The sequence below is a fragment of the Heteronotia binoei genome, chromosome 1 (genome assembly GCF_032191835.1).
Source record: "Heteronotia binoei isolate CCM8104 ecotype False Entrance Well chromosome 1, APGP_CSIRO_Hbin_v1, whole genome shotgun sequence".
Lineage (NCBI taxonomy): Eukaryota > Metazoa > Chordata > Lepidosauria > Squamata > Gekkonidae > Heteronotia > Heteronotia binoei.
The window spans coordinates 75,390,384-75,404,852 of record NC_083223.1 but is presented as its reverse complement, the minus strand read 5'-3'; the positions used below and the strand labels follow the sequence as shown (position 1 = coordinate 75,404,852).

At 46.8% G+C, this 14,469-nt stretch overlaps 1 protein-coding gene across 1 annotated transcript in view; it reads left to right on the top strand.

Annotated features, from left to right (window-relative positions):
- IMPG1 (interphotoreceptor matrix proteoglycan 1) overlaps nt 1-14,469 on the top strand; it is a 154,410-nt gene that overhangs the window by 98,849 nt on the left and 41,092 nt on the right. The window contains exon 12 of the mRNA XM_060236274.1: nt 715-1,042. Within this exon, the coding sequence (XP_060092257.1) occupies nt 715-1,042 (328 nt within the window). The remainder of the gene's footprint in view (nt 1-714; nt 1,043-14,469) is intronic.

Sequence of the window (14,469 nt, the reverse complement as noted above, 5' to 3'; positions counted from 1 at the left end):
CTCAATTCAGCACAGACGCACCCCAACCTATGATTTCCGTAGACTTTACTTTTTAGAATTTGATTTTACTTCATGTTTGGTTTTGTATTCCTTCGCTATGCAAAGCCAGGGCTTATCTGCCCAACTTTTTTTTTAAAAAAAAGAAAAATTGCTATTTCCCTCCCTTTCACTGTCTCATCGTTTATTGAAGCTATTCCCTGTATCATGGCATCAAAGGTTGTTTGAAGACTAAAGCAGGGTGGAAATGAGTTAAAGAAATAAAGAAAACTGTGTCTCCCACATCTGTTAAATTGGAGGGACTAAATATTGACTATTGAGTTGGGGCATGCATGACTTTTTGTCCCAGGTATAAAATGACCTTCTAGCACATTTTTTAAAATATTCTGTAGAAAAGCCCTGAAGTTTTTTCTCTTGATAACTTTCACAGTTGCTTCATACAGAAATCAGATGATGATTTTAAGACTAACCAGGTTTATTACAGAATATTCCTTTTTTTTTTTTGTTAGTATTTACTTCATTACAGGGGCTTTGACATAGCAGGAAGGTTCAGCAAATCAGGGTTGTTTTATGATATTCATATTTGTCACATATATATCATTTTAGGTGTACATTGAAATGCCTTTGGTATACATGGAAAGATACCCTAATGTGTAAAATGGTGCTCAAATGTGATAACAATTGTTACTCTTTAGTTTTTCTGAATATTTTTTGCAGATTTCAGAAGCACCACTGGTTTATCCAAGTCCAGTAACAACTCTTAATGAAATTGAAGATACAAATCTTATAATAGACTACCCACTGCCTACAATGCCTTTCAATGTGCTGGATAGTACTGGGATACCTCTAAAGCCAGGGGATCCTGATTCACCTCCACCAGCAGATCAATCAGCCAGCAACGATTTAAGCCTAGGATACTCTGAGCTGCCAACTGAACAGTCATTCACATTTGCACTGTTTACTGCCGGCATTCCTACCTTAAGTGAAGATGAAAAGATGAAAGGGGAGATGATCATCACAGACTCACAGATGTTCCCTGAGAAAGGTAAGCTGTCAAGTACCTTACTTTGCTGAGTAAGGTACTTACTGCAACATCTATATTACCCTCAACATCTATATTACCCTCAAAAGGAGCCCAGTAGGCAGGCGCTCCATATATCTTTAGAACATGGAATGCTTTCACTTTTAAGGAACTGCGATCGTAATAATGCTTAGTAAAATGGCCAGAAGTTTCATATCCAATGTCTTAGCCCAGTAAGGTGAGAAAGGAGTAGATGTGGGGTGGAGGGAAAGGGCTGAGAAATAATGACTTTAAGGTCAGTTAAGAAGCAATCCTAAGCAGGTCTAGTCAGAAAGAGTATTGAGTTATTCAACAGTGCTTACTTCCAGGAAACTGCTTTTAGGAGTGCAACTTTAGTGTGTCTGAGGTCAAGGGTTGAAGTGGGGACTTACCAGTTCACACTTTTAAATCCAAAGAGCTAATTGGCTTTTGAGATTAATAGACTTTCAAACATAAAACGTAAAGCCAGGTAATTATCCTGCCCTGTGCAGTTAAATACAGGCAAATTCAGTTTTTCCCAGCTCACCACTACCACAAGTTTGGTATCAAAAAGAAGCACAGGAATGAGTTTTTCCACAATACAGCTCAGTCTGAAAGATAATGACTTTGCTTGAATCTGTGTCTCTGGGAAACAGATGTACAGTGCAGGATAATTACCTGGCTATGGCTAGTGTATTTGTTAAAGAAGTATAGCTTCCTTGAGAATGTTCTTTCCATAATTGGACGGTACTCTGTGCAAAGGGAAGCATTTTAATTGTCCTAAAAGGCAATACTAAATATGAGATCCCCCAGATCATGATGAGTTATGTTCTTAATAGAAATATAGTTGTGTTTCTTAGCTGATTTGTTATTAAAAAAGAATGCAAATAGCACCGAGATACTACAAATAGATCCAAAACATACCTTGTTTGCATGCTTATCAAAAGTAAATTTTATTTTTTGTGTGTGCTTGGTTTATACATTAAGCCTTGGATTTGAACTCTGCCAACTAGGCCATGCTAATGTCACCGCAAAATTAGACTAATGCAATGCACTCTGTGAGACTACAAGACTGCTACAAACCTATGGCTATTACACAGGCTTGATAGCTTCCAGGTTGGGCTTGCAGATCTCTGGGAATTGTAGATGATCTCCAGAACACAGAAATTAGTAGCTGTCTTAAATGGTATTAGACCCTGCGGAGGGCTGGTGTCTTCAGGCAGGGACTAGAGTTCTTCTGGAATGTCTAGTGATCTCCAGACCAGCTCTCCCTGGAGCAAATGGCAGTATTGGGGGTTAGACACTATGACATCACATCTCAATGAGATTTCTCCCCAAACTCCACCCTTCCCAGGCGCCACCCCCAAATTTCTAGGAATTTCCCAACCCAGAGTTGGCAGCCCTAATATTACACCCAGTTTGTGAACACTGAAGGAGCCACTTGCTAGCACCATCTGAAGTGTTGGTTCTTACCTTTAAAGAGCCTCGTGTTGTGGGACCTCATATCTGCATGAAAGCCTCTCTCTGTATACTCCTCAGCAGGGCTTTTTTTTGTAGCAGCAACTCCTTTGCATATTAGGCCACACACCGCTGATATAGCCAATCCTCCAAAAATTTACAGAGCTCTTATTACAGGGCCTACTGTAAGTTCTTGGATGATTGGCTACATCAGAGGTCTGTGGCCTAATATGCAAAGGAGTTCCTGATACAAAAAAAAGCTCTGCACCTCAGTGAGATTTATGTTTGGCCAATCTAGCCATATTATTGGATTTGGCCTGCTACTCCCCACCACTCAGCTTTTTTTTGTTGTTGTTGTTGCTTTTGTAGGGAACAAAATGCAGAGGTTCAGAGGAACTTGGGCTGCGGTCACACTCACCATTAAATCCATCCCTAACGCGTCACTATTATACTTGGCAGCTTTTTTACAACGAATTTCCTGATCAGACATCCCTCCATCCTTCCATTCTAAGCTGCATTGGTCCCGTCATTGGCTGATCAGAGGTCTCAACCGGACCTCATTTTATGATATGGCATTCCGCACTCACGCAAGTGCAGTACCGTACGATATCGTGCTTGGCCTTTTTAAAAAAAAAAGTGCCAGCAAAGGTGGGCGATCTGCCTCCCCCCCATTTAAACACCCGGCCAGGGAGGGGAAGCCGTCTCTCCGCCTGGTGGGGAGATAGCAAAGGCAGGTGGTCTTCCTCCCCCCATTTAAACACCCCGCCATGGTGTTTAAATGGGGGGGAGCACGGGAACTCTCTTTGCTGTCTCTCCGCCTGGCGGGGAGATGACAACGGTGAATCATCTTCCTCCCCCCCCCCATTTAAACACCCCACCAGGATGTTTAAATGGGGGGGAGGACGGGAGCTCTCTTTGCCATCTCTCCGCCTGGCGGGAAGAAGGCAAAGGTGGGCAATCTGCCTTTCCCCCACATTTAAACACCCCGCCTGGGTGTTTGAAGGAGGAGGGGCCCAGGAATTGCCTTTGCTGTCTCCCCACCTGGTGGCGATCTTCCTCCCCCCCCCATTTAAATACCTCCAAATCCGAGCACAACGTGTGCAGGAAAAAGCGGAAAAATTGCACAGGAATTAAAACATCATTTCTGGACTGGTTTAAAAAATTGATTGTGTTACCGGGCATAGAAGCAGTTACCAGATTTATCGATCACATAATCACTGGCACAATGATATCATTTGGAGTGGGCTCTTGCAGGGAAGCGGATGTGCACTTGCGAAGAGTTGGCTACGATGGAGCGTTCAAACATAGAAAGTACACGTGGGAGTAATCGGAAGCATTCTTGGTCCGGATTTAATGCACTATCAAAAAAGTCCGCGTCCTATTCGTAGCAGTGCGGGACATGAACGAGTCAACGACCATTGCCAGATGCTGATGTTTGGACAACCACATAAAATCTGACATGCATCTGGTTTTCATCCATGCCCATCTTGTCAGTTTATGTGTGTCTGACCTCAACGTCGGAGTCCCTTTAAATCCCTTCTTTCTGTTCTATCCACAAACCACCATGAACAGCTACAAGGTGCTTTAAAAGTTTGTGGAAGTTTGTGATGGTAGACCTACCACAAAATTTGGTTCACAAATCATGAACAGGGCAAAATTTGTGATGATTATTACTTTGTGGCTCAGTTTGTGCTCATCCCTGGACCCCATAGTCATTCAAAGGTGCTTTGCAACACTTTTCTCTGACTTTAGGTACTTTCTGGTTCATTCAACACTGGTGTTGTGTCCTAGGCTCAAATGGGAGAACTGTTACTTTTGGAGGGAACTGTTACTTTTGGAGGGAAGCTGAACAAGCCAAAGCTTGTACTCCACACCAGGGTTCCAGAGAAGGCCTAAGCGTGCCCAATCAGGGAAAGGATTGAAACATAAGTAGCCAATGAACATCTAGGCTCATACTGTACCCTGATAGGCCCTTAGGCCCCTGTAAATAGCCAATCCATGTACATAGTTAAGGACCAATCAGAAGGGGGCAAGAATTGTATAAAGGAGCGGGAGGTTTGAATAGAGCTCAGTCTGTGTTGGTGTTCCTGAAGTAAAGCTTGCTGAAATCACTCTCCGACTCTGGTCTCTTACTGCGCCAACCCCAGTACTTTACACTGGCGACGAAGGTGGGATGCCAGTAAGAACCAGCAACAGAACCAGGAACACGGAAAGGTGGCTAAATCCAAGCCATCTGGGTCCGCACCTCCGCTCTGCGCACACCCCAGCTCGCAAGCCGCCCAGACACGCTGCCAAGAATGGAGGCTCCAGCCAACCTCCTACAGCCCTTTAGCATCGATCGCCCCGAGCTGTGGGACTCGTGGGTCGAAGGCTTCCAGTCATACCTGACCTTCCAGAAGATTACAGAGACTACCATGCAGAGAGCTCTGCTTATCAATACGTGTGGCACGGAGACCGTGGACTTAGCCAGGGCTCTTCTCCAACCCAGGAAGCTCTCAGAGACGCCGGTGGACGACATCATCAGCGCTCTGGAGAAGTATTTCCAGCCCCAGCCAAACAAGCTCACCCGGCACTTGGACTTCTGACAAAGGACACAGAAGGCAGGCGAAACCACGATGGCGTTCTTGACAAGCCTGAGCCGGGTGGCAAGCCGATGCAGTTTCGCAGACCTCAACGAAGCCCTTCTTGACCAGTTTGTATGGGGCTTGAGGGACGAAAAGCTAGTACAGAAACTCCTGTCCCTCTCCGAGTGCGACCTAACAAAGGCAATCGATGTGGCCACCAGCTGGGAGAAGGGCAGATCAGCAGAGCCACGGCTGACAAGACAGGCTGCGGCACACCAGATCAACCCTGAACCATCTACAGAGGACTCAGACGAGGACAAAGCTCTACAAACCGGCTGTCGTTCAGCAGGAAGGAAGACCACCCATGTCCCACAGGGCATGAGACACAAGACACTACCTGTATGTGCAAGTTGCGGGGGCCAGCACGAGCGGAAGACCTGCCGATTCCGGAATGCCACCTGTCGACTCTGCAACAAGGAAGGCCACATCGCCTGCGCCTGCAGATCCAAATCCCGAGCACGCGTCCCGCAAAGATCTGCGCACTCCGAAGGCCAGCCAGACTTCGAGACCGACGCTCTCCACGCCCACCCATACCCGGTACAGTACCTACCCTCGCCAGTCAGGCCCTCCAAAATCCGGGTCAATGTAGGGATCGGGGGGGTGCCCTGCCAAATGGAGGTGGACTCTGGGTCAGCATCATCTATTATAGCGGCAGAGACATTTTTTAAAATTCCCACCAGGCTGAGGCCTCGTCTCAGGGACCCGGGGTTTACCTTAGTGGACTTCCAGAAGAATAAGGTGCCTATCTTGGGAGTGGGCCCGGTCCCAGTCCAATACAAGGGGTACAAGGGCCAGCTACAAGTGCTAGTAGTCAAGAACCACCTTACAAACCTTTTGGGTCTCGACTGGTTCAAGCCCCTGGGAATAGAGATCAGGGGGGTCAATAAGACTGTCGGAGTGGACTTTAACAAGGTTTGTGAAGAGTTCCCGGCCGTTTTCGATGGCACCTTGGGCTGCTACACGGGTCCCCCGGTTACACTACACCTCGACCCCACAGTGCGGCCTATTAGGCTTAAAGCGCGGCGAGTTCCATTCGCGCTCAAGCCTAAAATTGAGGAAAAACTGGATAAACTGATTGCACAGGGAATACTAGAGCCTGTCACCCACGCAACCTGGGAAACTCCCATCGTGACTCCAGTCAAGCCCAGTGGGGAGGTGCGGATTTGTGCAGACTATAAGTGCACCCTCAACAAGGCTCTTCAGGCCCACGCATACCCTGTGCCCATCGTCAGCCACGTTTTAGCCACCCTAGCCGGCGCAAAAATTTTTGGCAAGTTGGACTTGGCCCAAGCTTACCAACAACTGCCGGTGGATGAGGCCACGGCCAACGCCCAAACAATTGTGACCCACCGGGGGGCCTTTAGAGTAAAGCGGTTGCAATTTGGCGTGAGTGTGGCTCCGGGGTTGTTCCAGGAACTCATGGACTCTCTTTTAAAAAGACTTCCCGGAGTCACTCCATTCTTCGATGATGTGCTGATCGCGGTAGTCTCGCCTGAAGAATTCGCCGCCCGCCTTAGAGGAGTCCTACAACGTTTTGAAACAGCCGGCCTCAAGGTCAAACGGGAGAAGTGCCTCCTGGGCGTGGATCGGGTGGAATTCCTGGGGTTCTCCATCGATGCCCAGGGGGTCCACCCCTCCGACGCCAAGCTGCGTGCCATCAGAGATGCTCCAGCGCCCACCAACAAGCAAGAACTCCAGGCCTTCCTCGGCCTCCTAAACTTTTATCATGCTTTTCTCCCCCACAAGGCAGCGGTGGCCGAACCCCTGCACCGGCTTCTAGACAAGAACCGACCCTGGGCGTGGGGCCGCCAGCATGCTAAAGCCTTCCAGGATATCAAGGGCCTCCTGATGTCCAACTCCGTCCTTGCCCATTTCGACGAGACCCTGCCCTTGGTCCTTGCATGCGACGCATCCCTTTATGGCGTGGGGGCAGTTCTGGGCCACCAACTCCCTGATGGGACCGAAGTCCCTATCGCGTACTACTCGCGGACTCTCTCGTCGGTGGAGCGGAACTACGCCCAAATCGACAAAGAAGGGTTGGCAGTCGTGGCCGGCGTCAAAAAAATTCATGATTACATCTACGGCCGGCCCTTTATCCTCTATACGGACCACAAACCCCTCTTGGGCCTCCTTGCATCGGACCGGCAGACCCCTCAGGTGTTGTCCCCACGGGTCCTCCGTTGGTCCATTTTTCTAGCCGGCTACACCTACACCCTAGTGCATCGCCTGGGCAAGGCAATGGGCCATGCTGACGCCCTGAGCCGCTTGCCCTTGCCTGACGTGGATCCCGATCCAGCCCCGGCTCATCAGATCCTACTGATGGACATGCTTCCGGACAGGCCATTGCTCGCCCGCGACGTTGCTGCCCGCTCCGCTCGTGATCCAGTCCTCTCCCGTGTCTTGGACTGGGTGGGGAGGGGGTGGCCCAAGGGCTCGACTGGGCTGGAATTTGCTCCGTTTGCAGCCCGGAAAGATGAACTATCCACCCACAAAGGCTGCCTACTATGGGGCAACAGAGTCGTCATCCCCAAACCCTTGCAAGACCAAGTGCTTAGAGCCCTGCACGAGGCACACCTGGGCATAGTCCGCATGAAGGCTCTCGCATGGAGCTATGTCTGGTGGCCCGGCCTCGATGCAGAAATTGAGGCTTGGGTTAAAAGGTGCCCGACATGCCAGGTGTCAAGGCCTGACCCCCCACGTGGCCCAGTGCAACCATGGGAATCCACCAAAACCCCCTGGTCAAGACTGCATATGGACTTTGCTGGCCCCTTCCATGGGCGGACTCTACTCATACTAGTGGATTCATACTCCAAGTGGTTGGAGGTGGTCCAGGTGCCCTCGCCATCATCGCAGGCGACCATCACGGCTCTGAGGGCCATCTTTGCAACCCACGGGTTGCCGGAGACCATCGTCACCGACAACGGCACAGCATTCACGTCCGCAGTGTTCCAGGACTTCTTAGCCAGGAACCTCATCAGGCACATTCGCTCTGCCCCATTTCATCCAGCCACCAACGGCCAGGCAGAGCGGATGGTGCGCACGGCAAAGGAGGCCTTGAACCGTCTGGGCCCCTCAGACTGGCCAAAAGACTTGGCGTGTTTCCTAATGGCCTACCGGACCACACCCACCGCCTCCACAGGTCGCAGTCCAGCCGAACTCCTCATGGGCCACCGCATCACCACCCTGCTGGACAAGCTGCACCCTGACCGAGCCCCAGACAGGCGACCGGTGCCGGAACACCTTAAAGCCCCCAGAGGGTTCTACCCAGGTGAGACAGTGTGGGCACGGAACTATGCCACCACTGGCCCCGCCTGGCTCCCTGGAAAGGTGGACAACGTCACCGGACCGGTCTCCTATGCAGTGACCTTGGAGGGCGGACATCTCTTGAGGCGACACATCGACCAACTCCGTGGTCGCCTGCCTGCCGGGGAGCCAAGGTCAGAGGCTCCAGATCCGGACAACGTAAGTCCCCGTGAGCCTGACACAGAACAGGGTTCCGTGGAGTCCGCTTCGGCCCAGCAGGAGGAGACCCCTGACCGCGCAGCTGAACCCAGGTCTCCCGGGGCCGCCGTCCCAGATGTCTCCAGCTCTGCAGCCGCGGAACCACCAACCGAGTCGGAACGCCCAGTCCCCTCGGAGCTCCAACGCTCGACACGAGAACGCCGCCCTCCAGCATATCTCCAGGACTATGTCACCGGATAGCTGGAACTATGGGGGGAGGGGTGTTGTGTCCTAGGCTCAAATGGGAGAACTGTTACGTTTGGAGGGAACTGTTACTTTTGGAGGGAAGCTGAACAAGCCAAAGCTTGTACTCCACATCAGGGTTCCAGAGAAGGCCTAAGCGTGCCCAATCAGGGAAAGGATTGAAACATAAGTAGCCAATCAACATCTAGGCTCATACTGTACCCTGATAGGCCCTTAGGCCCCTGTAAATAGCCAATCCATGTACATAGTTAAGGACCAATCAGAAGGGGGCAAGAATTGTATAAAGGAGCGGGAGGTTTGAATAGAGCTCAGTCTGTGTTGGTGTTCCTGAAGTAAAGCTTGCTGAAATCACTCTCCGACTCTGGTCTCTTACTGCGCCAACTCCAGTACTTTGCAACTGGTCTTGCATGAAAGAGAGACACACACACAGAGAGACACAGAGAGAGAGAGATTGGTGTAGTGGTTAAGAATGGTGGACTCTATTCTTGAGATCTGGGTTTAATTCCCACTCTTCCTCATGCAGCTGCTGAGTCAGTCACAGTTCTCTCAGAGCTGTTTCTCTCAAGAAGAGTTATCTCAGAGTTCTCTCAGCCCCACCATCCTCACAGGGTGTCTGTTGTGGGGAGGGGGAAAGAAAGAGATTGTAAACTGATCTGAAACTCCAAGTGAGGGGCAGAGTATAAATTCAGTCTCCTCCTTCTCCTCCTCTTCTGCTGCTGCTGTGGCAGCAGCAGTAGAAAAGTGTATAGCATGAATGAAGACATGGCTTAGGATCCAAACCCTGATGTTTAAGACTTTCACTTGCACTGCTTCGTCCAAAAATTAGGCTTTTGATATTGTCTCTGACTTCTGCAAGTATGGAGCTAAATAGAACTGCCAGGTTTCTACTTGGAAAGCAGTTATTAAGGACTGCAGTAAGCAAAGACAACACATGTAACATTTGAAGAAAGTACTACAATAGTGCCAAACAGAATGAAAACATATTTAACAATTAAGTGAAAATACTATAAAGGAGCAAAGAAACAAAAGTACTACTTGTACACAAGAGTACAAGATGTTATTCCTAGTAAAAATTACCATAGTTAATAAGAATAGTTAGGTACAACATTATGGTTATATGTTAATTCAGCATAAATTCATCAGTTTACATTACATCAACAACACACAGTTCTACATCAGTACTAGTTGATGATTCCACATGAGTTCATTAATTCACAGATTCATCCATTCACAAATCAAGTTCGATAGTTGTTCAGTACACTCTTCAACAGTTCACACCTCAACAGTTCTACAGTTTACACTTCAACAGTTCACACAAGGAATCCCGGGCAGAAGCCATGTTCTGGCCACCAACCCATTTGCAGTAGGCACTTACTAATCAGACCCTTTTTGTCTATTCAAGATATGAGCTTTAATGAGCCTGCAGATGAAAGCTCATACATTGAATAAACTTTTGTTGGTCTTAAAGGTGCCACTGGACTCAAAGTTGGCTCTAGTGTATCAATTAGTTGGTCTCCCTGGATCTCTCTGCAAGATCTGTGCTGTGTAATGTGTTCCTGTTACTTTGGAACTCCCTCCTCAGGGAGCTTTGTCTGTCTCCTTCTATTGGTTTCTTCCACCTTCAGGTGAATACTTTTATGTTTCATTTGGCATACCTCCAATAATGGTTACTCTCCCCCCATCTTCCTGGTTTTGGTGTTGTTTATGTGTTTTTATTATATTATTTCATAATTTTAAATATCATTTTAATTGTTCTAATGTTTTTATTTGCACCACCTTGGGGACTCTGATCCCTGGGAAAGATGGCACAAAGTATTTCAGATAAATACACAAAATATTAGAGACACTTGAACACCTGCCAATTTGGCTCACATCATATTCTCCAGTGGTGATCAAGCAGATGCCTAATCACTGGGAAGTTCACAACCAATTCATATCCATTTGCATGGAATCAGCTGGGAGTCAGCTTTTCATCTCTTACTGGGAAATTTAGGTCTGGATTGATAAAAGTGCTTTGGGGGAGGGAGGATCTCCCTTTTTGCAATGTGGAGCAGAAAAGCATCACTTCCATTCCCCCTCCCAGTTTGGAGGGTAGAGAAAAGAAACAGTTTGCTTCCCCATTTTGTAACAGAAAGATCATGAACTCTGTAGGAGCTTGGGGCGAGGTAGATCAGAAGCCCATTCCAAGCTGATTCCTTGTTGCTTCTGATCCTGCCACCCAAAGGCTAGGATACAGGGATCCCCTGATCAGCTGGAAGTTGGCTTCTGCACAACAGGCAGCTGCAACTGTTTCAGCAGCTGTTTGAGTGTTTCAATACAAATTGACTATATCCTTGATCAGCTTATCATTTAACAGCAAGTGTCAAACAGGGAATGTTAGACTGTTGAACAAGTTACGGTAATTAAGAAATTTGTAGCATCCCCAGTCCTGATGCCCTAAGCACCTTAAAAAGAACAGACCCAATGTATCCATCAGAAACAGAAACTTTCCGTTGTGGGACAGAAGGTAATAGTAGTATAGCTTGTTTCCCAAGTATTTTACTGTGAACCATGTTTGCTCTTAGTATTATAAACTGGGACTTTAACCTACATTCAAAGTAAAATGTTTACTTCGCAAGAATGGTAAAGAATATTTAATTGAAACTGCACAGTCCAAATGCCAGAGTGTATCAGGTTTTTCCACTTCAGTGGCAAGGGTGCCAGTTGCTGTGAGCAGCTGAAATATCCTTTCATACATCAACCTTTTCATCTTATCAGATCATGTTCTGCCATCTTCTGACTTGCACATGGTATTTTAAAACAAAAGGCAATTCTGACCAACTCAGTGGATAAGTTCCAGGGATAAGAAGCATTCTTTTGCATGAACGAACAAGAAATTTGATTTTTCGAGTATGTTGTGACTTCATTTATCCATACAAAGGGCCCATCATTCAGTGTTCTCAGAATGCTGAACAAATCAATACAAATATGGTTTTCTTTTCAACTATATAGACATAGACTGCAGATAGAGGCAGTTTTCATCTCAGTCATTAGTTTGTATACATAGCCACAAATACACCTCATGTTCCCTGATTGCTGGATTTTAGACATTTCTTTTGTTTTTAGCAGGCTGAAGTATTAGTGCGTTTGGCTATTTAACCTAGGGAACAGAATGGGATTTTTTGTGATGAACATACATCCTGTTGTCTCCTGACCAGTGTTCCCTCTAAGCTGAGTTAATGTGAGTTAGCTCACAGTTCTTGTGCTTGAGGGGAGGGGGCACAGTGGGAGGGCTTCTAGCCCCACTGGTGGACCTCTTGATGGCACTTGGGTTTTTTGGCCACTGTGTGACACAGAGTGTTGGACTGGATGGGCCATTGGCCTGATCCAACATGGCTTCTCTTATGTTCTTATATTTTTAACCTCCGGCTCACACATCTTTGTCTCAGCTCAGGGAAATGGCCCCATAGAAAACTAATTTATGTAGCAGCTCACAACTTTAAAGCCAGTATCTCACAAAGTAGAATTTTAGCTCACAAGGCTCCACAATTTAGAGGGAATGTTGCTCCTGACCTCTCTTGAGCTGACAGTCTTCCAGGGTTGCTCTTATTCCAAACTGATGGGAAGTTGCTTCAGTAATATATTATAGCAGAAATGCAATTTTTCCTTCTGCCATTATTTTAAAAGTGATTTTCTAACATGCAGAGTGGACCCCTGTTCCAAGATGGAGGGAGGAAAGTAGCAGTCAACCAGGATACATAGGTATGGCCATGCTGATGTGGTTTTAAATTATACCCCCTAGCCAACTTCTAGTACAAGATCTGGCCTGGGGGGAAATGCTGAAACCAGTCAACAGAAAGAAGTCCAGTCATAAGGAGGTTGTTTTTCTTTAAAGAAGATGCAGCTCCATTTATGCACAGCTTTTGTACAAAATAGACCTCCCACCCACTCCCATTTTGCTTACATGGGGACAGGTGGACTCATGCCTAAGTATGCTAGGATCATACCATTTGGCCCCGAACTAAAAAATGTTGCCTGCCTTCCTCCACCCAGTGTCACTGCCCTCATCTTAGTGGGTTCCTTTCCTTAATGTCTGCCTTTAGATCAAATTTCAGATGCAGAGTTCTCACAAATGGGATCCTCATCACTGATCTGTCACATTTTGACTGCATTGCCTGTTCTCAGCATGTGTATGTTATGGTGATGCCTTTGACAGGTGAGGGAGCATTCGCCTTCTCTCTAGTTTGCAGCAGTCTACCTACGTGAGTTCCAGAGGGCAGAAGCAAAACATTTGGAGTTCCTCTTCTGCAGAAATGCTGCCTACTATGTTGATGGGGAGAAATGTAACCTCAACCTCTAACTCCCTCTCCCCAGTCTACAGTACCTGCATTCAATGACAACAAGAAAAACAGGCATGCCTACCACTTGATCAATGAATGTAATAGTGAAAAAACCAGAATCCACTTCTGCTTATGCAGAATAGAAAAAGCTACTCTCAAGCTTCTGGAACAGAGTAATCATTAAAGGGAAATGAAAACAGTGCACGCAAAGCCTATGTGGATGATTCTCTATGGCAGGAACATTTCTTAACTCATCTGCCTAGAAGAGGCTCCTGTCAGATTATCTGCTGAGTCACTTGCTGCCCCTCCCTCTATCCTTGCCTTGAGCAACTGTGAAAGCAGACAGAAAGGCACTTGCTGTTATTTTAACAATTGAACTCAGTACGTAAAATTTTCAAGAAGAGAGATGACTTGGATTAGATTTGTAGATATTTACAAATGCACATCCCTGATAAGTCCAGTTGGTCTATCTGTGAATATAGTTTGGGTTCAGCGCACCTTTAAGACCAACAAAGTTTTATTCAAGGTATGAGCTTCCATGTGCATGCACACTTCTTCAGATAGATTGTAATGGATGTTACCAGTCCATACATATAGGTTGAGGTTGAACAGCAAGTTAGTATATAACATAATGGCCGTTTTCCCACAGACCTTACCGCGGAGCGACGTCCCTCTTCACTGCACAGCATCTGCGCGGATTTCCCACCAACTGCTCCACATAACCAGGAAGAGCCGCAGCTTTTGCGTCGCTAACCTAAACTGGTTTTTAGCGGTTTACATCCGCGATGCAAAAGGTCCGGCACTTTCTGGTTCTGCGGAGCAGTTGGTGGGAAATCCAGCCATAGAAGATGTTTTAACAGATGCAAACAGGAATAACAAGCTAAGTTTATATGGTCACCATTTGTTTGGATTTAATTCTGAGGGGAAATTAGTTAACCATATAAAAATGTCAAAATTGGAGATATAGTAATAATAATATTAATATATTTTATTTATATCCTGCCCTCCCCGCCGTTGCAGGCTCAGGGCGGCTCACAACATATGAGAATTACAATTTACAATATACAATATAAAAACATTATCTCACCCCCCCACCCCCACCCCATTATCTCAGCACAATATATATAATTTGCTAATTAAAACCAGTATAATTAAAACCATCAAAATTACAATTAAAACTAACATTTACAATGCTATATTCTAGATGTTCTCCTCAGTACCTTATGATGGCCGGATATAGTAGACTAAATCCACATTAATTGAAGGCCATTTGGAAAATGTGTCCTTCTTGATTGTGGAGTGTTAAGAGTAATTAACTGAGACCCTG